The following is a 25,178-nucleotide window of genomic DNA, read 5'->3' as shown; positions in this document are numbered from 1 at the left end:
AGAAATTTTGATTCTGTAGTTAAACATGCCGTACATACATTCAAAGTTGGTGATTGGGTGATGATCAAAAATCCATGTAGAGTTAGTAAAGGTGTTTCGAAATTTTCCTTGCCCACACAAATTCTAAAAGTTGCAAAGGGGTCAGTTTTTTGGGATAAAAAGGGGTGGTGGAATAAAAGGGCTATAGTTGAACTTTCCTCTGAACAAGCTAATAGAATTAGGATGACTAAACACTCTTTTGATTCGTCTTGTTGTTCTCATTTCCCCATTGGTTCACCTTCTGACAATTCTCACACACAATCCTTTCAAAGTTCTAATTTCCCCATTTGCTCACCTTCTGACAGTTCTCACACGCAATCCTTTCAAATCTCTCCTTGCAGCCCAACTCGATCCACTTCCCAAGTATCTGATTCACAGATCAATTATGATTCTGCCACACCCACAACATCTGTATCATTCAGACCTACAAGGAACTGTTCATTCCCTGCAAAATTTAAGGATTTTTATTTGTCTTAGTTTTTCTTATGTTGACAGCTTGTTTTCTTTTATTAAAAAAAGGGAGATGATGTAGAGTACGTAAGTAGATGATGCAAGTTGTTTCACTGTGATGTCAGATCTCTTCTGTATATTCTTTGTTCTGTGGCGTGCGCTTCTTGGAAGCATGTTTACTTTCAAGGGGTGCTCGTGTCGTGCCTCTGTTGCGGTAGAGGATTCCAAACTGAATGACTAGGTGAGCAGTTGGATTTCTACCGCAACAGACGTGCTCCAGTGACTTCCTTTCAAGCCTCAAGAATAAACAAACTTCAAACAAAGGCTAACGATCTCTGGATTTCATTTACAAGTTGGCTTCGTTTTCCTTTACCCTCATTTTTACACGGTCACGGCAATTCTCTCAGCCTCCGGCTGTATTTTCTCTCTGCCGGGGCCTTGCCCAGCCCTCCGGTGGTGGGGCCTCCGCAAGCCAGTACTTAGCGCGAACGCGCTTCTTTACACTTCAGTCCGGCCCCAGACCTGGCAGCAGCCCCTCCTACGTCCCCGTGGCTTCTTTTCGGCAGCCTCCGGGTCCCACCTTTCATCGGCAGCCTGCAGGTCCCACCTTTCATCCGCACCAGCTCTCTCAGCTTCTCGTGGTGACGGCCCGTTGACTCCGTGGTGCCGTCACTCGGGCGCCTCTTCTTCTGGCCTTCGCTCCAGTAGTCTGTGGCACAGGCCCCGGCCAGTACCCCTGTCGAGTTGCGGGCAAGGCGGGGACTTCACTCCTAGACAGGGGCACCCATTCACAGGACTTGCACCTCCCCTCGTGGCACACCTGCAGTATGTTGTCAGGCTTTCCCCGGGTCTGCCCGAGTCCAGAGCTATCTGCTGTCTTTAGGGGGCCCAGACCAGTGGACAGGCTGTTGTGATTGCAGGTAGGGGCGGCTGCTCCACTGATATTTTCAGGATTCTATACCCAGGCTAAGACGGAGCTCTTCATCGAGCATCCGCTCCGGCGCCATCTTGGCCACGCTCCCGGTGGTAATCCCTTAGTTCTTAAAAAAAACGAATAAAGCTGGTAACTACCATCCTCACAACTTGATGGGTTTGTATGATCTAGAAGACAGGCTCTTCATGTTACAGAGCCATCACCATCAATCCCTCCACATGTATGCACAAACGCAATGGAACTTCTGTATGCCCTTGATTTGTGATAAATTCTGAGAAGTCAAGTTTAATGCAGTATCAGAAGATGGGTTTCCTGGGCTTCGTCATAGAAATGTTCTTGCCTCATCTGGAAGATCCGATTTAGAAGATGCATTTCAATAGTATGTCTTTTTTGCCTGGTTCTAGAAAGAGAGTGTATCTCCCTCAGAAGACAAGTCTGGATACTAAGTTGTGTCTCTTCCTTTATTATGACCATTTTAAGGTCCCCTGCATTACAAGGCTCGATAGAGATTGCAGATTCAGAAGGATCCACTCTTGAAGAACTCAATTGGTGAATGGAGTAAAAAGAGGCCTGAATGTATGGCAAATTTTAAAGGTACTGCTGACCTTTTCACAGGATCACATGAGAGCAGGACGCACGGGGGAGCTTACTGTGAACATATTGCTAATGGACACAGATGGCCTGCTCGGGAACTGAACATGCACATCAACTGCTTAGAGCAACTAGCATTTCCTTTCTCAGTACAACATTCCATCCTCCTGCAGATGGTAGCATCTCTGTGGTGTACTATATAAATCATCTTAGCAGAAAAAGATCCAGGTCTCCAGCAGGGCTTGCAAAAGGCTTCTGGCATGGCCGTCTCCAGCATTAGAGGTCCATTCACGTGGATTACCAGGATTATCCACCACTGAGGCAGGCTAAAAACTCATGGCCTACTGAAAATGAAAGCTGCATCGAGTGGTGCTCAAAACTCTGATGTCTTGCAGGTGCCTGTAACAGACAGACATTTCCACTCCAGACTGAACATCCAGATTTCTGGTGTTACAGGAAGAGGCTAGACAGAGGTGCAGGGACAAATACACTCCAGCTGTGCAGAAAAGTGCAATAATTCATAAATCCAGGGTCAGGGGACATAACTGAGATGTGGGTCTCCATCTACCGTGCACTGCAAGCATGATGTCTAGGCTTTGTGGAACTTTATATACAGATTTGCCAATCTGCTGTTTCAAGAGGGCAATCACCTTGAGGACTCCACCCACTGTATCTTAAAGGCTCCCCAGTCCTGTGGACCTTGAGGATTTCAGAAAGTAGATGGCATCCCCAGCCATCTGCACTGTTCATTAGAACGTCTTGAATACTGGTAACTCTTCCTTTTCAGAACAGCTTGGAATGCGTGATAGTGGGGTTACGATTTGTGTATTCCATTTTGACAAGTCCTCAAGGTCCTTCAACCCAGATCGAAAGTTCTGTCACATGGTACCAAGATGTACCAAGGGTCAATATTTAGCCTGCATGACCGGCAAAACACAAACTATTAGTGATCTGCTGCCTCAAGACCTGTGGTAACACTTATAAGGAGAACTGTTTCTTGACAAAGAAGATATACAATTCGGTGTCTTTTCCGATCGTCAGTTGGGTGATCCAAGTAGCAGGGTTTGACTAGTTTCCATATGGAGCCCTTTCAGTTGTTGATGTGATTGATTCCAAACCCTTGGCAACAGGGTCAAGAAAAGAAGACATTAAGAAGGCCTCAGTGGGTTTATGGTTTAAACACACATTTTGCCTTAAACTCACTGACATAGTGTCTTCAAGGCATATGGATAAGCTTTAAAAATGTATAAAAAGATCCTATAGGTTTTTCTTGCCACAGAATAAATAATTTTGGTAAACAATAGGAAAATCCAGTTTCTAATGAAGACACAGGGTAGTATTATATCTTCTTATTCCTTTCAAATAGCTTTCATTTTCAAGCTTGACAACGGACAGGTGGTATGAAGAGAGTCTAGAAATCTGTAGATAGATGTCAAACAAGTAGTTAACACTGCTGTCAAATGGAAGCCCTCCTCGTTATCAGTTTTGATCTGCTTTTTTCAGTGTACATAGATTAAGGCCTATCAGTTAGTGACCACTGATAAAAACAAGCCAGGCAGGCTTTGCGTGCTAATGTGTTACCTACTGGTGACATCTTGAATCAATTACAGACAACCATGGTTATAGCAGGAGGTAGCTTGATTCTTCATATCATTTTCTTGATTAGACTACAGGTTTCCTGAATGTGGATTGGAAATGTTGTCTTTCTAGTTTCTCTGGATGGATAGATTTGGATACTAAAGAACATGGAGCCATATGTACTAAAGCATTTTCTCATAGACACAGAATGGGAAAAGCACTTTGCCACACCAGGCCCATGGTGTGTAATGTTTACCCCTGTGCTCCTATCAGAATTTAGATGATTAGTTATACAAGTATAGAAACTGCTATTTTATAATTAAAAAAAAAACAAAAAATGTCATTCTTATTCCCCCTCAGTGCCCAGATAATATTGCTTCAGTTGCAGACCTCTATGGTAAGCCAGTGGGGAGAGGGCCGTTAGATGGAGATGGGTGTCACTCTTCGTAGTACCCAAAATGGCACTAACATCTTAGGTAAAACTCGCTCAATCATTATCCTAAGGGACAGGATGGAATGGGAGTCTTCTGCAGAAGATGAAAATGAACTGCATTCATGGTCACTTAATTAACCTATATATAGCAAAAAATGAACACAATGTTTTTTAAAAAGTCAACCTTGTATCAATCTGTACTGGATTACCCCCAGAAAAAATGCATACAGCCTCGCCTGACAAAACATACGACTTTTACTCTTTTGTGATGTGTGTGCAGATGGGTCGTTGCCAGACAAACATTTGCGCCCCCATATGAATTACCTCTCATTAGAGCTGATGCTGTAGCTCCCATGTATCGTTTGGGAAATACTAGGATTCCTCAGACTCCCTTTCTGCTAGAACTGCCGTAGGCAACTCCTACGGGAGTTTAGCATAGCTTGAAAAAGTACCATGGCTGTCCACATTTCTTTTGCTTCCTAAATCTTTCCCTTCATTGTGAGACTTAAGATTCTACTACCTTCATTACAGGTGCCATTAGCCGGAGAGTTCAGCATTTGGGAGAGGATGGCCATCCCACACGTCCTACATTTTCACCATCGTGCACCATTTGGGAAACTAAAACCCCCTCACTATCCACCTACAGAGTGGAACCTGAAACCTAGTTATGGAACTGCTAAAATATGGCTTCTTGGATGCACCCATGTTGGGCTTTCTCAGTAGTTCTAGGACTCTGAATATAAACTTTTAAAAAACCTACATGCCTCTACAGTCAGGACTTTTCCACAACATAATTTTTACAGAGTTACAAACAGGATCTACTCCAAGCTTCAGGGGGATTACAGAGGGCCTGATTACCTTCACAGTGGTTTCTGAGCTGGGCACCCATGTAATCTCCTGAAGCCTCCCAAACATGTAAGAACACAACTATAAATCACTTGGGGTTGCACCCACCGCCTTAAAATCCACTCCTGTTTACCATCTTCAGTTTGCTGACCATGGTCTTAATTAATTAGGGCTCCTCAGGCATTGGTACAGTCCCAGCCCTTAGCAGAGTGTCATGCATCACCCCACTGGAATCACCATAATAATCTTGGATGCACCAGTTCTCTTGCTGGCTTCTCAAGGCTGAGTACTCTCCATGAGTACATCTCCTATCAGTGCATGGTTGCCTCCAAGCTTTCCATTACTCAGGCTTCTAAAGTCTGCTCTGGTGCTGGGTAATATTTTTTCTTTTGCTTCTCTGTCTCGCTCTATCAATCTCCCTCACAGGTAGAGGATAGTGTGCAGAAATTAATTTCATTATGTGATCCATCTACCTTGGAAGAAGCAAATCCCTTGTATGAAAATTCTTAATGAGTTATCAAATTGTTATAGTTCTTGGCCACTGCCTTATAATAACTATTTGAGCAATTGTGTCAAGCGTTTACTATCAATTCCTCCCATTCTTCACATATAGCAAAGGTGATGTGAACTTTTGTCCCAAAGCAGGAGCCCTGTGCTCTTCACAGACCCAGTCTAGCTGCTTCCTGCAGTAGAAGAGACCACGTGGACTGAAAAGCTTCTCCAAAAATCAAAACGCATTTCCACAAAGCATACACCACCAGAGGCATGTTGTCCTAATGGTGCGATGGTAAGAATGCTTACCAAGTGGCTAAATATTTTACTTAAAAAAATAAAAAATAAAATATATATATATTTTCACTGAAAAAACCAAAGGTTTCAGGGGCGTTATAGTTAGGAATTGGCATTTAAAAAGCCTTCGAAATTCACTGAAAAAACCATAGGTTTCAGGGGTGTTATAGTTAGCTGGACATTTCTCTCGTACAAAACCCTAGAAATTCCCCTGTTATAGTAATTTCAGCTAACTATAACTCGCGCCCCCGCAATGCACTGCTGATGACGTCACATATTACATCACTCATGACATGGTCAGTGACATCACTGATGACATCACTGATGACATCTCAAATGACATCACTGATGACAAGAGATGACAAAAGCCCCATACAGGGGCGGGACATTCAATAAAGGCTGAGGGGAGAGAAGAACGAGCACACACCTTTAGGGAGCCTCTGAGGAAGAAATTATTTTTCGAAACGCGTCGGGCTGAAACGAAAGGCTGCCTCAACATACCCGCTCCTGAACTCGTCTATATCTTGAAATAAAGGCTGGTGACCTTACAAGTTTCCCCGAGTGCTTCTCGAAGTGAGTCACCATTTGTTTGCAACTATAAGTGGCCGCTCTGCCGCTGAGGATGCACCACCCCATGATCCTAAGGGGGCCGCGCGAATGGATTTGCCTACCGCAAAAGCGGGGAAGCTTGGCAGAATGAAGACGCTGAACGGTGGCTGGGGCTCAATGCGGGCCAATATCGTAAGCAGTAATCGTGCATGAAATGTATGAAGATAGGAACTCTAAATCCCACAATGCCAAGAGATGACGAAAGCCCCATACAGGGGCGGGACATTCAATAAAGGCTGAGAGGAGAGAAGAACGAGCACACACCTTTTGGGAGCCTCTGAGGAAGAAATTATTTTTCGAAACGCGTCGGGCTGAAACGAAAGGCTGCCTCAACATACCAGCTCCTGAACTCGTCTGTATCTTGAAATAAAGACTGGTGACCTTACAAGTTTCCCCGAGTGCTTCTCGAAGTGAGTCACCATTTGTTTGTATATATATATATATACATATACATATATACATATATATATATATATATATATACATATACATATATATATATAATTCACTGAAAAAACCATAGGTTTCACACATGTTATAGTTAGCGGAAATTTTACTGATAAAAAACCAGTGAAATTGCCCCGTTATAGTTAGTGCTGGCAACTATAACTCACGCGACCGCAATCCTCTGCTGATGCTAATACTGTATTTAGACACTTATTTGCCTATGTCTTCTTCCATACATTTTTAGCTATACATATATTACAAATATTTTTTTTTCATAAAGACACATATGTCATCAGCAGAAGATTGCGGTCGCGTGAGTTATCGTTGCCAGCACTAACTATAACGGGGCAATTTCACTGGTTTTTTATCAGTAAAATTTCCGCTAACTATAACATGTGTGAAACCTATGGTTTTTTCAGTGAATTTGCAAGGTTTTTTAAATGCTAATTCCTAACTATAACGTGTGTGAAACCTATGGTTTTTTCAGTGAATTTGTACGGTTTTTTAAATGCTAAGTTACTTTACGCCATTCGAGGCGTGCGCGCCCACTTAACGCAGTTCGTTCCGTGCACGGTTTTTATCAACTTTAATAAGCCCTGTACATTTGCACAGGGGGTGGGGTCAATGTGGATAGTGTTTTTTTTATTTCGATTTTATAATTTCATGTTGCCAAAATTTAGTTTTTTTTACCTATTAATAAGCCCTGTACATTTGGTGGCCTACGGCCACCAAAAGCACAGGGGGTGGGGTAAGTGTGGATAGTGTTTTTTTTATTTATTTTTTTTAAACCGTACGCTTACGGTAAGCGTACGGTAAGCGTACTCGGCGAAATTGCCGAAAAAAAAATAAAACCGTTTTTGCTCTTGGGGGATGTTTGGGGACTCCCTCAACATGACTATGTGGGAGGGAGTTGTCAAAACAGCCCCGTAACATGTTTTTGGCCATCTTGTTTGATAAACAACACTCAGCGCGAGAGACAAAATGGCGGCCGCCGCTTCCTGGTTACGGCCGATTCGAATGTTAACTAAGATCTAAGAGCCAATCAGAATCGCGCTCGCCCACGCCACCGTACGCTTACGGTAAGCGTACGGTAAGCGTACCGTGAGCGGGCTCAGATATATATATTGATTTAAAGGCTATTTTCTCAGAATCTACTGAACAGATTTACACCAAACCTACAAAAGGCACTTCCTTGACCTAGGGACTACCTCTCTGCCAAATTTCTAGTAATTCTGTTCAGCCGTTCGGGCTGTAGCTCGTTCTAAAGGTTCTATGGAAAAATGCATGGGAAAAACGCGTTTTGGGACCCCCCTTTTATCTCAGCCCCCGCTTGACGAATCCCCCCCGAGACTTTCAGGGTAGGAGCGGAGCGTAGCGCCCCACCTATTTTGAGAAATTCACGAGGATTCATCGACCGGCGCCAAAGTTATTCAAAATAGAATGTTGAGGTTTTCCTATGGAAAAGGGGTCCTAACTATAACTACCTACTGGCGACCGCCAGTAGGTAATATAATACACAAACACATATGTACACACACACACACACACACACACATAGACACATATATATACATACACACGCACACCCTTATACACACACACCCACCCACATATATATATATATTACCTACTGGCGGTCGCCAGTAGGTAGTTATAGTTAGGACCCTGTTTCCATAGGAAATCCGCAACATTCTATTTTGAATAACTTTGGCGCCGGTCGACGAATCCTCGCGAATTTCTCAAAATAGGTGGGGCGCTACGCTCCGCTCCTACCCTGAAAGTCTCGGGGGGATTCGTCAAGCGGGGGCTGAGATAAAAGGGGGGTCCCAAAACGCGTTTTTCCCATGCATTTTTCCATAGGACCTTTAGACAGGGCTACAGCCCGAACGGCTGAACAGAATTACTAGAAATTTGGCAGAGAGGTAGTCCTCAGGTCAAGGAAGTGCCTTTTGTAGGTTTGGTGTAAATCTGTTCAGTAGATTCTGAGAAAATAGCCTTTAAATCAATATATATATCTGAGCCAGCTTACGGTACGCTTACCGTAAGCTTACCGTACGCGTACGGTGGCGTGCGCGAGCGCGATTCTGATTGGCTGTTACATCTAAGTAAACATTCGAATCGGTCGAAACCAGGAAGCGGCGGCCGCCATTTTCTCTCTCGCACTCTGAGGGGGGGCTGTAAACAAAGGCAAAAAACATATAAAGGGGCTGTTTAGACAGCACCCATGCACATAGCCATGTTAGTTGAGTCCTCAAAGATCCCCCAAGGCCAAAAACGGTAAATTTTTATTTTTTGAAAATTTCGCCGATTACGCTTACCGTACGCGTACGGTGCGCTTACGCTAAAAATTTTAATAAAAAAAAAAAAAAAACACTCTCTGTGCATGGCATATTATTGTCATCACTTACAAATTAAATTTAACAGATTACCTATCACAAGGAAGCGCATAATATGTCCTCCATGTGCGCACGGTGCGTAACGTGGGCACGCGGTGCGCGTAGCGCACTGCGTGCCCACCTTGCGTGTACGGCACTAACTGCGTAAAGTGGGCGCGCGGTGCGCGAAGCGCACCGCGCGCACGGAACGAACTGCGTTAAGTGGGCGTGCACGCCACGAATGGCGTAAAGTAACTTCGCATTTAAAAAACCGTACAAATTCACTGAAAAAACCATAGGTTTCACACACGTTATAGTTAGGAATTAGCATTTAAAAAACCTTGCTAATTCAATGAAAAAACCATAGGTTTCACACATGTTATAGTTAGCTTGAAATTTTACTGATAAAAAACCAATGAAATTCCCCCGTTATAGTTACTGTAGGCAACTATAACTCACGCGACCGCAATCCTCTGCTGATGACATATGTGTCTTTATGAAAAAAAAATATTTGTAATATATGTATAGCTAAAATTTAATGGAAGAAGACATGGGCAAATAAGTGTCTAAATACAGTATTAGCATCAGCAGAGGATTGCGGTCGCGTGAGTTATAGTTGCCTACAGTAACTATAACGGGGGAATTTCATTGGTTTTTTATCAGTAAAATTTCCAGCTAACTATAACATGTGTGAAACCTATGGTTTTTTCATTGAATATATATATATACACACACCCATATATATTATCTACTGGCGGTCGCCAGTAGATAGTTATAGTTACAACCTAGTTTCCATAGGAAATCTCAAAATTCTATTTTGAATAACTTTGGCGCCGGTTGACGAATCCTCGCGAAATTTTCAAAAACTAATGGGGCGCTCCGCTCAGCTCCTACCCTGAAAGTCTCGGGGTGATTCGTCAAGCGGGGGCCAAGAAAAAAGGGGGGTCCCAAAACGCGTTTTCCCCATGTTATTTTCCATAGGACCTTTAGACACAGCTACAGCCGAACGGCTGAACAGAATTACGTGAAATTTGGCAGAGAGGTAGCCATAAGGTCAAGGAAGTGCCTTTTGCAGGTCTGGTGTAAATCTGTTCAGTATTTCCTGAGAAAATAGCATTTAAAAGCATATCAATATCTATACGCGCGCACCGTGCGCGCACTGTGCGCGCACCCTGCCGTGCGCGAGCGCAATTCTGATTGGTTGTTAGATGTCGGTAAACATTCGGATCTGTCGAAACCAGGAAGTGTCGGCCGCCATTTTGTCTCTCGCAGTCTGAGGGGGTGAAAAAAAAAGGTGGAGTGGACAGTTCCTGACCCCCTAGCCTTGGTCAGGGGGTCACAGAAGGACCCTGCTGATGATGCAGATATTACATCACTGATGACATATGTGTCTTTATGAAAAATAAATATTTGTAATATATGTATAGCTAAAGATTAATGGAAGAAGACATGGGTAAATAAGTGTCTAAATACAGTGATGTAATATCTGACGTCATCAGCAGAGGATTGCGGTCGCGTGAGTTATAGTTGCCTGCAGTAACTATAACGGGGGAATTTCATTGGTTTTTTACGAGTGAAATGTCCAGCTAACTATAACATGTGTGAAACCTATGGTTTTTTAAGTGAATATATATATCTATACACACACACACACATATATATACACACACACATATATATATACACACCCACACATATATACACACACACATACATACATATATACATACACACTTTTAAAAACATGCGACTTTAGGATAACATTACTTAAAATTTGAGAAATAAAGGAAGCTTACGGTCATAGGTAATTATCTCTTCTCCATCTTCTTCCATTGTTGACTTGTTTGATATCAGCACAAAATCCCTTTTATTGCACTCTGCACAACATGCATAATTTAGCAGGAAAGATCCATTTTCCAAGCAGATGTTGCCCTAGAAAAAAACATAACGCGATTCCAATATGTTAAACTAGAAACATCATTTAATTGCACAAGCAAGCATTATGTGTTGTATTATTCCACTCTAAACACACCAGATTATGATACTGTTTTATGGAAGTAACTGAAAATAAAATGCAAAGATGATATGATGCATTATCTTTTAGACACCATTACCATTTTCAAATAAAATGAAAAAAAAGATTGCTTAGTGCGCTATCGGCAGTGGGGTCACGCTCAAAGTGATTGCTCCATAAGAAAAATAATAAGTTAAGATGCAAGATGAGCCATACAGGAAAGCAGCTCCCCCTCATTGCACTCCGTTCTAAAGCACTGTGTAACTGTCACATGACCGCTGTATAGTCAACTGGCCTGTCCAATGTTACTAGTAATGCTGTCAATTCCCTGTTCACTGCCAGCTACATGAGTGACGTTACTCATGGCTCTTTTCCCTCTCCTGTGCACACACAATGCTCTACAAGAACCCTCAACAAATAAAGAAATGCCTCAGCACTGAGAAAGGACTTGGCCTTGGCCAGAACACAAGAGCACACTCGAATATTTTGATAACACTATTTGTTTTCCATCATGGCCCGGTCTGAATTTTCATCATCACTAGGCTATTATCCCTGCACAGCAGTGGCGGCTGCCGACTAGCTAAGGTGGTAGGGCAGGCGTGGGCGGTGAGGGGGAGAGTTATTGTGGGGGCAGCAGGGGGGTTTGGAGAATAAAAACAAACAAACAAGCATTGACAAAACCAATAGGTCTCACCTTTTCAACAGTTTGTCTTTGTCAATGATTTTTGCTGATGCTGTACAGCGTTTGCAAATTGAAATGCTTTTTGTCAATGCTGTATAGCATCAGCGAAAATTGACCAAAAAATCGAAAAACAGCTCAATGATGTGTACATGTCATTATGTTTTGTTGGCCCAGCATGATGACATATTAGTGTGAATGTGGAATGATGCAGCTGCCACTTTTTATTAGTTTTGTTTCTTACTGTTCCAAGATGGCAGGTGTAGTAACACAAAAAACACATTTCAAGGTACATGACATCGCTTTGTGAAAACGGAGTGGCTCAGCAGCAAATGGTAGCTGCTGGATTCTCCAAAAACATGGAATGTATGTTTTTCAAAGGAGAGGGACGAGAGGGGTAGGAGAAACATGGGGGAGCAGGTGGGGTAGATATGAATGCATTGGGGGATGCAGCTGAGAGTAAATGGGGGAGCAATGGACGAGCTTGAGGCCATAAGGTGGAAATTAAAATACAATATTAAAAAAGTTAGGTTGGAGGAAGCAATAACGCCTGAGTGGAGAAAGGGGTGAAACAGGGAGCACATGGGTTGGGAGGTGGCTATTTGTGGCTTAGCTGCACATGAGGGAGAGCAAGAAAACACAAGCACTCCCGCGCAGCGCTACAAGAGAAACTAAAATATAGCTCCTAGAATTTGAGCCATGAAAGGATACAAATCATCCAATGAAAAGGATGGTAAACCGGCTATGCTCCTGTGCAGGGACAAACAGAAGACGCACATTGGAAAGTCAATAGGTTTGTCTTGATTAATACGTACATTATTATAGCTTTGATTAACTGTTGCCCATTGTTAATAAAGTGAGGTATGTGGGGTTATGTGAAAAGATGCATGTATACCGCTGACAGAAGACAGATGTGCAGGAGATGTGGAAGAGGGAGAGAGCAGTTGTGTGCATGAGCTGTTGAAGAGCTCGACCTTTGGAATGCCTCTTGGCCTAAGTTTTTGATTGGAGCAAAGTTGTAAACTACCTGTTCCATGAAAGTTATGATGCTTGCTATACACTTAGCGCTGGCCATTTCTGTTAATCATACTTCAATTGTTTGTTAAATATAGCATTGCATAAAAATGACATTCCATCCCAAAAATATTGTATAGGTACACACAAGAAGAAGCAGTAACATATGAATAATGTATAAGGATAGTGTTGACCGTCAAGTTGGTCTCTTGATACTATTGACAGGTAGCAGCAGGTGTATACTGTAACCTAACTTAATGATACTCATTTATCATCCTTGGAAGGATGAAATGCTGTGTGACCCCACCAGTAACCAAGTGATTGCACACAGATCCCTTGCGTGGGTGCAATAGTCAAGTTAAAGGCAAAATTCCAGTAAAAGAGCAATTTGCTGTTTTAACTTCAGATCATTGTATCGTGCCAATGCTTCCATGTCCCTGCAGAAGAGCTGTAGGCTGTACCACTTAGCTGGTTTGTGGATATAGTTCAACAACCCGAAAAACTGATTTACATAACCAGGCACAGAGTTTCGGTTTTTACTTTATCAAAGCCTCATTTATTAATACGCATATAGTGTATGTTGGAAACGTGTTGTTCAGTAGCACCTCCTGGATGGAGTGCTGCGGGGCGGTGGGGTGGGGCGGGGCGGGGGAGGAGCAGGGTGGGGGGTAGTAAACTACGGCATACGGCCAAACAGAGGTAAGTAAATAAATAAATAAAACACATTTCTTTGCGCGGGCTGCATCGCCAAAGCACCCCCTCCAGGAGCCGCTATTGGTGTAGTTTAGTACTTAGTTTATGCCAGTGGTTTCCGGTGCTGTGCACCGGCACTTAATTGTCAGCGCAATCATTTATGACAGTCTGTCACATGGTGTCACTGTTTATCTAATTTAGAGACGAGCACGACAGCAGTAGTTTATTAATTCAATGTACATTAAAATGATTATAGCCTGCCACCCAAGCCATTATTATAGCTTTGGGGGCCTGGAATAGACTGAACTGTCACACTTCTAGGGTGTGATGGTTAGTAGTTAGTAGTTGTGACTTGGGTAGTGCTGGCAGGGACAATGGGTAGTCCAAGCAGCAGTAGCCCGCGATGAAGGCCCCGCACCTTATTTTTTTTATTTTTTTACAAATTAAGCACTGGTGTACTTTAAGTCATGGCTTCAAAAAGTTATTTATTTTTTATTACAATCCTAACAAAATATGGTAAATGCTGAAGTGGCACATAGGAAGAGCTGTGGTCTGTACAACCTGCCTCGGTTGCGGCTGCAGTTTAACATCATGAAAGAAAAACAAGCACATAATAACTGGAAGAAGTATTCGTAGCACACTGGAATCTAGCAGCGGCACAATGGAAACACAATTTGAGTAACTCACCTAAAAACAAGAGATAGGACGGAAAAAATGTAGCGCAGTCTGCGGACAAATCTAAGTAATGCCATCGGCTAAAACAATGCTCAGAAACCTAACAGCAACATAGGAGAATAGCAAGAGGCCCGCTCTTAAAAGCAGCAGCAGCCCGAAGACAAGTTCAAGTGTGGGCGGCTGCAAGATCACAGCAAAGCCGACAGCTGATAACAAGCTGCAAAGCACTAACACTGGTGTATTTAAGAAAAATCAATCAGCTGTACTTAAGGGCTTCAGCTGCTCGAAAGCAGAATCAAAAGTCCGATTATTGTGTGCTACTTGAGAATAAAAAAATCAACACAAACATTGCATATTCATTCATCTCACTTAAAACATAAATAATCACAAAAAAGGAAAAAGCAAAAAGATAACTGTAATAAAAATAGAACACACAAAAAAGAAAAAAATTGTAGTATATGGTGACGCCATCTACAGCATTTGTATGACTAAAACGGGATATTTACATGAGTAATACAAGGAAAGCTCTCATCTGCATAGCAAATGTAAAGTCGAAATGTCTGCATTAATATACCAACATAATTCAAGAAAAAAACGACTTTGAAGTGCGGAGTAATATGCATGGCTGACTAAGGAAAGTACCTCCGATAACAAAGTTTAGGAAGAAAACAAGCAAGAGCAGAGCTCTTAAACTCAACAGCATCGCGGAAAACATTCTGCAACAAGCACGAAACACGTGAAGAAAGAGCAAGGCCTGGCGGGGCTTTCCAGCTACTGCCAGCTCCGAAAACAAAATCTATAGACAGGCATTGACCACGCGGCCGCGAAAGTGACGCGGCCGCAGCCGCGAATGACAAAAGCATTTAAGTAAACAAGCTTTGGCCACATGGCCGCGAAAGTTACGCGGCCGCGAAAGTGAAAGTGATCGCGATCCACGCGCTGCGAGCACCGGGGAGGAAAGACACATGGCGCTGCGCGCGTGCACGCTCACGTGCACACAAGCTTTAGGCCACAGGCAGCACTTTGAAAAGCCGTACACAAAATGTCTCGGCCAGATCAGCGCATACGCTGGATCAGGCGAGACCTAAAAAACCTTACCTGACGCTTCCAGCCACTTTGCTGCTCCTCTTGCCCAGCCAGAAGTCGATGGGCCCTCAAAGCACAGGCTCCCCACCCTATCCAGACGCTGCTCTCATGCTGAGAGCAGAACCTACATTGATCTGAGCGGCCTCGTTTGCCACTCAAACAATGCATGAGAGCCTGTGGCTTTTCTCCAACCCGGCTAAGCAACACAGCTGGGCTGGAAAACATAAGTGTGCATGTCTGTTTGGCCGGCCTACGACAGCCGGCCTGACACGCGCACTTATAAGTGTACACTACTCCTCCTCCCTGCCATTCCCGGCCCAGCCCCAGCATATACTAATTGCTTGGACTCCATCTCTGCTCAGACAGCAATAAATAAAATGATAATAACATTGTGTTATAATCATTTTTATTTATCTTCTTTTTTTTTTATTGAACAGAAACACAGAGAATACAAAGAATTACTGCAAACGATAGTCAATAGGTATCCTTATATACATATAAATTTAGAGAGAACAACCATTTATGAAGTGCAATATACAATATTTAACAAATGTACAACATTCCAATAGAATTAACGTTGACCTTGTAAAAAAAGTGCAATGTGCTAAATTGTCTATACACACTGTTTAAAAAAAAATAATTATAATAATAAAGTGCAGTGCCATGGTTCAAAAAAAGTCCCTTTTTAATTATTCGAAAACAGTTAACTTTAATTTTTATGAGTGAATTTTTTTCCATAAAGTACAATGTGCTGATTTACCCTCTAAGCATGATGCAAGGAATTCATCTTCCATGCGGACTCGTCGAAAGTGTAGCCAATGCAATTTTACTTTCCAATTCAAAAATCTCTAAACTCCAGTGCTAAAATGCAATTTTGTATTCAGCCCCACTTTTTGACGAAAGTCTCTAGCCTTTCCATAAAATTCCAGACAGCATTAAATCTTTTATTGGCAACTACTCTCTTAGCGTATGCTTCTTCAAATTTCCTCGTACAGATCATTTTATTAAACTATTACGAATAGGTAGGTATTTTGGTGGACCTCCAATTGTGAAGTACCAAAGACTGGGCCACAAGGTAGCCAATTATTACAAATGTCTCCTCCCCTCTTGACATTCCGAGATTTAATCTCTGACTAGCAAGACCAAACAGTAAAATCTCGGCGTCAGGATCCAAACTTTCCTGAACCCCCCAGCTTAAAGCGGAGAAGATTCTTTCCCAGAATTGTCCTAGCTTTGGGCAGGTAAAAAAAAGTATGGAGCCAGCCTTCCTCGCCCAACATCTGACAGCGGAAGCATCTATTCTCTAGTTCCGGACGCATCTTGTGAAGCTCTTTGGGGGTATAATACGCCATCCAACGTGAGAGGAATGCCATTCTTTTCAAATTAACCGCTCTTAAGGCCTTGCTGCCTAGCTGTGAAATAGCTTGCCAATCTTGATTTGAGAGCCTACATTGTGTCTCCTGGGTCAATTTTTGTAAAAATGTATTGACCATAATTGGCTCCCCTTGCGACCGTATACAGCAATACCAGTTGCACCACCCCTCTTACCTTTGCTCTAAATAGAGCAATCACAAGTCGATTTGGGCCTGAACTAGATGGTAGACTGCACTTATTTAGTAGATGTGAAATCTGAATATATTCAAAGAAAAGAGGCTTACTCTGGTCGCCACAAATCGTTTGGACATTCTTGCCAAGTAATGCCTCTGCTATCAACTAAAACATGTCCTAGCTCTTTAAATCCCCAATTGTTCCAAGACATTAAATGACTGCCCTGAATTTGAAGGTCCAAGCTTTACATTTGGTTAATTTTTGGAAATAAGATCCTGTAGAGCAAGCCTGCTTTGAATAGAAAGTCTGGAGTCTATAGATGTATTCCTGCAAGGTCTTATACCTCGTTTTTTTGGGGAGTTTAGCAGTTTTCAGAAAAACCGGAATCTGTAAACCAGTTTATTTATGTATTTAAAGTTTTGTATAGCGCGAACATGACCCAAGTGAGTATCAGAGCGCTTTACATACGGTTGAGGAAGACAAAGGAAAACAGCTAAGGGAGAAAAATCAATGTAAACAGTAGGACAATATACAACAAGAGCAAGATGACATTATGGTGGACATAGGAAGAAGGCTGGGTGAGAACGAAAAGTAGGGCAATATACATCAAGAGCAAACATGACAATAGGGAAGGCAACAATGGGTCGCAACAAATAATATGTATTAAGTGAGGTAGAGGCAAGAGGAGAAAAACTTCTAGTTCAGCGCACTGATCATTAACTTCCCTTTTGAAGGCAAGTGTAGAGGGAATCAGTCTTGTTTCCACTGGAAGGGAGTTCCAGATTCTTGGGGTGATGCCAGAGAATGTACGATTGTAAGTTTTAAGCTTATTACATTTCTTTGGCTTGAGCATCAATGTGCCGGTGCTCCTTGTGGTCCTGGAGCCACCAGATAGTTCCAGTTTATTATAAGAGAGATGTGGGATCTCCTGTGAGGTCCTGTTGGAAGAGAGATGCAAGATCTCCTGTGAGGTCCTGTTGGAAGAGAGATGCGAGATCTCCTGTGAGGTTCTGTTGGAAGAGAGATGCGAGATCTCCTGTGAGGTCCTGTTGGAAGAGAGATCGAGGGCCAGCTCTTCGGTGGACCGAATGAGTTTTTGGATGACAGTTTTGAGAGTTAGAAGTTCCTGGTTTATTTTCTTGAGCTTGTGGATGCACCGTAACTTAGGCGCGGTCAATTTAGCTAATTTAAGTAGTGAGGTAGCGCATGGTCATGTCTTAATGATGTCACCATTTTGGAACTCAGTGGGAGCTCGGCGGGGGGGGGGGGGGGGGGGGGGAGTGGCCTACTAATATGGCCTGGGGTTGCACCTTTGGACTGGGTGCGGCGATTATAGCAAATGTCCCTAAATGTTTTCCTGTTAGGAAATCTTCTAACACATATATTTGTAGGGCGCGGTCAGTTTTAGAGAGAGATCAGAGTTATTGGGGACGTGGGGTCAAGCAATCGGCCCAGTTATTACAGTGAGGAGCGGGGGCGGCCATTTACAACCCTTGATACCCGGGGTCATCCTATTGGAGAGATCAGGGATATGCTGGATCGTAGTCTTGCGCTCGGTCCTATTATAGTGTTCAGGATAGTGTGGTGCTGGGGTCATGAATCAGCTCAGCTATAGCACTAATGAGCAGGGAACGGCCATTTTATAGAGAGGGTACATGAGTAGTGGGGTCAGGCAATCTACCCGGTTAATCCAGGGAGGAGCAGGGGGCAGCCATTTTAGAGAGAGGGAGGGATCATTAATAGTGGTAGTGTGGTCATGCAATCGACCCAGTTATTCCAAAGAGATGGGGGGGGGGGGGGCATTTTAGAGATTTCAGGCTTGAAAGGAGACGGGGACATGAAGTTTTTCATGGGGCACTTACACCAACATCAGAGTGTGGAGGGAAATTCGATCATGAAGCACTCAATCTCCGAACGTCAGAGCGAGAGCAGACAGCTCTCAGCGTCAGAAATGAAAGCTCGGTGATCCCCTCAGCAGCAGGAGGCAGGAGCGATCGTGGGCACCACAGTCTCAAAACCGATGTCCTTGCGCCATATGGCTTCTCTCGGTAACGGCCAGCAGCACGCCAGGGGGCTCAGAGATGCAATCATACCGGCGTGGCAGCAGTAGGGGGCAGGAGCATCGGCAGGCACATCGTTTTCCCCGAGTCACAAGGATTCAGTATGGAAGGGGGCCAGGGGCTCCGATCCACGACATCACGGCAGGACAGAGGGAACACAGAGAGTGGAGTGTCGCGAGGATGTCTGGGCAACGACCAACCCTTTGGCGTTGCGAGCGTTGGAGACCTCAGCTCGTGGGGGGGGGGGGGGGGGTCGGGGGTCGAGCTTGAAAGCAGAGACCAGAAACGGGTTCTGATGAGAAGCAGAAGGCCAGGCCGCATCCAGCCAGTCGCAGAGCAATCTTCGGCATCAGTGACGACGTAGTGGAAGGGGGCCAGTGTGTAGGAGGGAGAGGGAATCTGGAGCAGACCCGTGCCTCGGGCAGCGCACTGGGTCGAGGCAGAAGTCAGCAGCGGCTGTCTCCGAACTGCAAAGACTAGCTGGGAGACAGAAGGGACCAATGTCACAGTTGTACCGGGGATATCAACGGAAGCGTGGGCCAAGATGACTGTTGAGACAAGGAGATCATCCCGGTTGGTGACATACCTTGCAGAGCCTGGAGAAGAGTGGCGTGGTGCTGACCTGCACCAGGAGCTTCAAACTCGTTGACCAAGCCGTAGGCCAAGAAGGTGGCAGGCCTCAGTCTCCGACTGTCGGACAGGAGAGGGCACATGCGTCGGGAGACTCTGCTCCGCGCAAGCAGGGCAAGAGCAGGCCGGCAGGGGACATCTCACCCTGTGGACCAATCTACCCCGCGGCCGCCACATACCCTGGACCAAGCGAGATCTCCAGTCTCTCGGCCCAAGTCGCTGGCCCAGAAGGTGGTGGGGTCTTAGTCTCCCTCTCCGTTCGATGGAAGGCAGTTGGACAGGAGAAGACACGTCCGTAGCGATGACTCGGCTCCGCACGTGCAGGTCAAGAGCAGGCAGGCAGGGGACGTCTCTTCCCGTGGATCAGTCTCCGCTGTGGACGTCACAGCCCTTAGCCCATGTGAGCGCGGCGAGAGGGCCCATTGGCATCTGGTGCATCGGCGGCGCGGCTCCCTGTGGACAGGACGCATCCATCGTGTAGGCGATCACCTCAGTCGATCCCCTCCATCAAGAAAGCAGGCGGGACAAGTGCCGTCGATCCAGTGGCACAGTCCAGGCGAAGGCATCGGGCAGACGAGTCGCGGCTCCACCGAGACAGGCAGAGCGGTTCAGCAGAAGGTAGGAATCTTCCAAAGTTCAATTACGAGGAGTTGCAGGTTTAGAGTGTTATATAGTTGAAGGATGTTGTCGGATGGTTGGTTAACGCAGAGATATTTGCCGATAAGGTAATCCCCAACCGGGAGCTCCAAGGGAGAGTACCTACTCGGCGGCGGCGGCCATCTTCAGCATGCACCATCTTCTCTATAAAAAAAATTCTTGACGGATCCTTTACGGTCAAGTAAACAGGCTATTAAATCTAAAAAGTCTGCTTTGTAATATGTACGAACTTGGGGAAGTGCAAGCCCTCCTTGCTTGATATCAAGTTGGATCACTGAGAGAATAACTCTCGGTGCCTTTATATTCCACACACACCTTCTGAAGATTGTTTCCAACTCTTTAAAATAGGTCATATTAATTTTTATAGGGACGAATATGAACAAAACGACAAGTAAAGGTAAGATGTACATTTTAATAAGAGCCACACGGCCTATCAAAGTGAGAGGTAATAACGACCATTCTTCTAGCAGCTTTATGATTTTCTTCCGCATGATTTCATAGTTTAATTTATAGATTTCGGTATATTGACTACTAACGTAGATCCCTAAATATCAGATTGGATTGGGAATAAATGCTTGTTGTTTAAAGTTGTAGGGAAGAAAATCATTTGAAGTATTAATTGTTAAAATCTGAGTCTTGTTACGATTAATTTTGTAGCCTCCAATTAATTCAAATTGTGCAAATTCGGCTAATGGTAGATATATATTCTGTCTTTCCGGGCTTAGACAAAGAATAATGTCATCCACAAACAACTTCAGTTTGGCCAGGCGTTCTATAAAAAAGGTAAAAAGCACTGGGGGAAAGAGGGCACCCTTGTCTAGTTCCCCGACTGACATTAACTATCCCCGCCAGTTTAGAATTAATAAACACTTGCGCCTGTGCCCCTTGATAAATATTGCAAAGCATTTTTATAACCAGGGAGGGAATTCCGTACCTACCAAACTATAAAAGAGAGCATCCCAATTCACCAGGTCAAACGCTTTTTCTGCGTCAACCATCATAATAAGAGCTGGAGTTTGATTACTATTAAAACAAGCATTGGCATAGCCAATAGGTCTCACCTTAGGGACCTTAGAAGCGTTTACCCATGCAACAGTTGAGGTTATTGCACCAAGGATATTGTGCTGGATAACACTTAGAAGGTCCCAAAGGCGAGACCTATTGGCTATGCCAATGCTTGTGTATTGTTATAGGGTTCAAATAAGTGAAAATACTTAGCTGTGGTCCCCGCCTTCCAATAATGACTCAGTGGGGGTCGCCTGATTCCAGTAATGATCAAATGGGGGTTCGCAGTAAAAAAGGTTGAGAAGCACTGCCCTATAGTAAGTCTTTTCAAAATGTTTTTATAATGATCAAAAAAGGCTCAGAATTAATACATATATTTCTCCACATATTTCAGATATGCCCCGAACCAGGGAAAACTCAAACCTGTCAACATATTACTAGGGTCGGAGGCAAGTATGACCCTTCTTCACACCCAAGAAAGCCCAGGTTGTTCATCCTAAATAACAATGTGTACAGAACAAGCCTCCAGTGACCCGCCTTTCAGAGGCTTTCAGGTATTTAAGAAGAAACGGAACACCCCCAATGAAGCATTCGAAATCCGCCAGTCTGTTGTGCCAAACGGGCTAGTAAATGCATCTGTCAGACGCTAGCTGTAAGTGAGAGCACATCTCCAGTCATAGTTAAAAGGAGCACGCGACAGCTTTGATTACCTGAGCTGACCCGGCGGAGCACTCGTAGGTCTGTTGTACGCGAGAGATGACACAAGACAGGAAGTGTTTGCGCTCTATTTGATTTGCAGCCGTCGCAGTCTGATAACCCATCACGGCTCTGAACTGGTTTTTAGGTCTCGCTGAGCCAAAGGCTCGAAGAGACATTTTGTATGTGGGCATTTCAAAGTGCTGCTGGCTGGCCTAACGCTTGCGTTCACGCGATCGTGCACGCGCGCAGCCGGCCGCCAGCAGCACTTTGAAAACTCGTGTGTCATCGCGATCGCGATCACTTTCGCTTTCAGAGCGATCGCGATCACGATGACGCACGCGCACCCTGTCCCTGTCCCTGTCCTCCCCTTCCTGTTCCTTTCTCGAGCCTCACTTCTCCTCTCCGGTTATCTCTCTGCTGTCTCTCTTCTGTCTCACTCGCTCTCTATCAAACCCTCTTTCCTGTTACTACTTCTCTTTTCTTCCCTATGTTACTTTGCATTGTCCCTTCCCCATTGTCCTCTTTCTTCTCTCTCACCTGCCTTCCATCTCTTTTCATGTTTTATCTCCTTGTCACCTCTCCCTACACCATGTCCCCCCCTCTCTTTTGAATGCATTAAGTTTGCCTCTTCCTCCCGTACCTCTTTCCTTTGCTCCTCCCTTCGCTGTCCACGCGTTCGCTCTTCCTGCTCACCCTGACCTGTCTTCCCTTTCATGTCCCACCTCCTGTCGGTCAGACAGACTCTTTCTTAGACAGACTCCGGTTCACCACAGAGACTGGCCCCGTCAGCCACAGATGCCCCGTATTATCCGCCTGGCTGGCAGCTCACAGTTGTTTCAAATTCTTTTGATGAAAAACAGCTGAGAGTTGAAATGGGAAAGAGAAAGTGACGGTTATTACGGGCCGGCCTGGGTAGCAGTTGTCGCCTCCTCCCTCCTGCGCTCACTCACTACCTCCCCCAGCCTCTCTTCCTCTCGCAAGAGTATCTATTGAAAGAGAAAGGGAAAAGTTTCTCATTGTACCCGAAATTGTGTATTTTTTGCTTCTTGAGAAATTCAACTAAAGTTATGCAGAATTGGACTTTTACTAAACGTGGTTTGCTGTTAAATCACGATTATTTTCAAGACATACTTTGCATACAAATGTCACGGCATTGTCAGGAGACTGGTTAGAACAGAAAATGTCTCTTTATCCTAACACAGTGAAAGAACAGGGTTGACACAAAGGTATATTTGTTCATGATCAAGATAATCCTTTGTCACTAGGGTTAATCAAAAGAGTGCAGAACCCATCAGTATCAAAGCTTGGAGGCATGGAGCATTTTTTACATTATTATTTATACTTGAACCCTCCTGCTCACAACTATGAGCCCATGGAAATCCCACTCCATTCCCCAAAGCGATACGAGTTTGTTTTTGTTTGCTGCTGCATGCATCGCTGTCTTACGTGCAGGAGCAGGTCCATTCTTGGATCCCGGTGTCTGCCAACCCCGTTCTGCCCACAGTTTGCTTGTTTTAAGTGCAAACATAAAACAGCAAGTCATCCTCTCCATGCCTCTGCAAATGATACCAGGCTTAAATTAATTGACAATACTCCTCAAATACTTGTGGCCGGACGTTACAGTATGTGGCTTGTCTAAAGAAAGTGGCGTAGCTGACATTAACGTGACAGCTCGGCATGTGGGCCTTTTCCAAAACCTACATTTTAAATGCAATCTGTCCCGTATTTGCGAGAGTTTAAGCTGTTAGCAATATCATTTACAATGCCAATAGCTCAAACTCTTGTAAATGCGAGACCTATTGCATTGTAAATGCTTGTTTTGGATGTGTTTGAGAAGAAACGGAACACCCCCAATGAAGCATTCGAAATCAGTCAGTCTGTTGTGCCAGATGGGCTAGTAAATGCATCCGTCAGATGCTAGCTGTAAGGGAGAGCACGTCTCCAGTCATAGTTAAAAGGAGCACGTGACAGCTTTGATTACCTGAGCTGACCCGGCGGAGCACTCGTAGGTCTGCTGAGCGCGAGAGATGACACGAGACAGGAAGTGTTTGCGCTCTTTGCAGCCGTCGCAGCCTGATATCCCATCACGGCTCTGAACTGGTTTTGTTTGATGTGTGGAACAATCTTCGTAGCCTGACCTTTTTGCTATTACTGCAGATTGGGGACGGATACGAGCGTTGGGCTGCCTGGGTCTGCGGTGTGGCTTTTTTTTCGGCGCCCTCGCCTGTCGTCTTTACGCAGGGGGATCTGTAGCTTCTGAAGACAACACTGGAAAATAAGCGCGCACGCCTCGTGCTAAAAGTTTAAAAAAAATAATGTTTGACGAGGAGAGGAGGAGGCAGCAGGGGGAGGGAAGAGAGGAGGGGGCCTGCGCCTGTTTCCCTTGCGGAAGCGAGCAGGAACCATCTGTTAATTACAAACAGATGGTTTCAAAGCTCCGTCCCGCAAGGGAATCGCCAAACGTGCACGCGTTGCCATTGAAAGCAATGCAAAGCATGCACGTTTTTGGCAGAAATAGGGAATCAATTACTAAAGGTCTCCTCCTAGGCAGTACACGCGCTCTGCGTAGGAGAGACCTAAAAATCCAGTGCCTGTACTAACAGGCATTGGCATAGCCAATAGGTCTCGCCTTTGGGACCTTATAAGTGTTTAGCCATGCAACAGTTGAATTTGTTGCACCAAGGATATTGTGCTGCATAGATAAATACTTATAAGGTCCCAAAGGCGAGACCTATTGGCTATGCCAATGCTCGTTTCCTTGTAGATGTGATTGGTCGTTTTTTTCCTTCTGTTCCCCAAAAAATCTGAAGCAACATAACCTGTATTTGAGTGTTGAATGCTCGACAGATAGTTTAGATTCTTTTCATCATCTCACATTTGTTGGATCAGAAACAGTCTATTCAAGGTAATAGACTCTTTATTTCACTGCTTGAAAAAACACAATGCGCATGGGCTAAAATGTCTGAGAATTCATCTGCATGGGAACACTGCATAAGCGGGGATTCCAATACTTTCCGGAAACAAAATTGCCGTGGGTGCACTTCCCCCTCCTTCATAAAGCTTTTAGCCTAGGAGCATGAACTATGTAAACCCCTTAAATTTAAATTTGTTTAGGTAGTTTGTTCGTCCAAGATTAGAAAACACCCTTACAGTGTCATTTTATGGTGAAAACTCCTCCACTTTCACCCTCCTCCTCAAGTAGAAAGATTTTGTCTTGCAAGTTGGAGATGTTGGTGCCGAACTGCGTGACTCGGAGTTCAGACAACCTCCTGTTTATGACTCTTGAACCCACTATAGAGATCTGCGTGTGACCCCTTGGCCGCAGTT

General features: G+C 44.4%; 1 protein-coding gene across 2 annotated transcripts in view; it reads right to left on the bottom strand.

Annotated features, from left to right (window-relative positions):
* CHURC1 (churchill domain containing 1) overlaps positions 1-25,178 on the bottom strand; it is a 140,225-nt gene that overhangs the window by 69,781 nt on the left and 45,266 nt on the right. For both annotated transcript variants that reach the window (XM_085627230.1, XM_085627229.1), the window contains one exon: positions 10,888-11,023. In XM_085627230.1, coding sequence (XP_085483356.1) covers positions 10,888-11,023 — 136 coding nt within the window. The remainder of the gene's footprint in view (positions 1-10,887; positions 11,024-25,178) is intronic.

This window comes from Triturus cristatus, chromosome 9 (genome assembly GCF_964204655.1).
Source record: "Triturus cristatus chromosome 9, aTriCri1.1, whole genome shotgun sequence".
Taxonomy (NCBI): domain Eukaryota; kingdom Metazoa; phylum Chordata; class Amphibia; order Caudata; family Salamandridae; genus Triturus; species Triturus cristatus.
The sequence above is the reverse complement of the archived record's forward strand: the minus strand, read 5'-3'. Positions and strand labels throughout refer to the sequence as shown.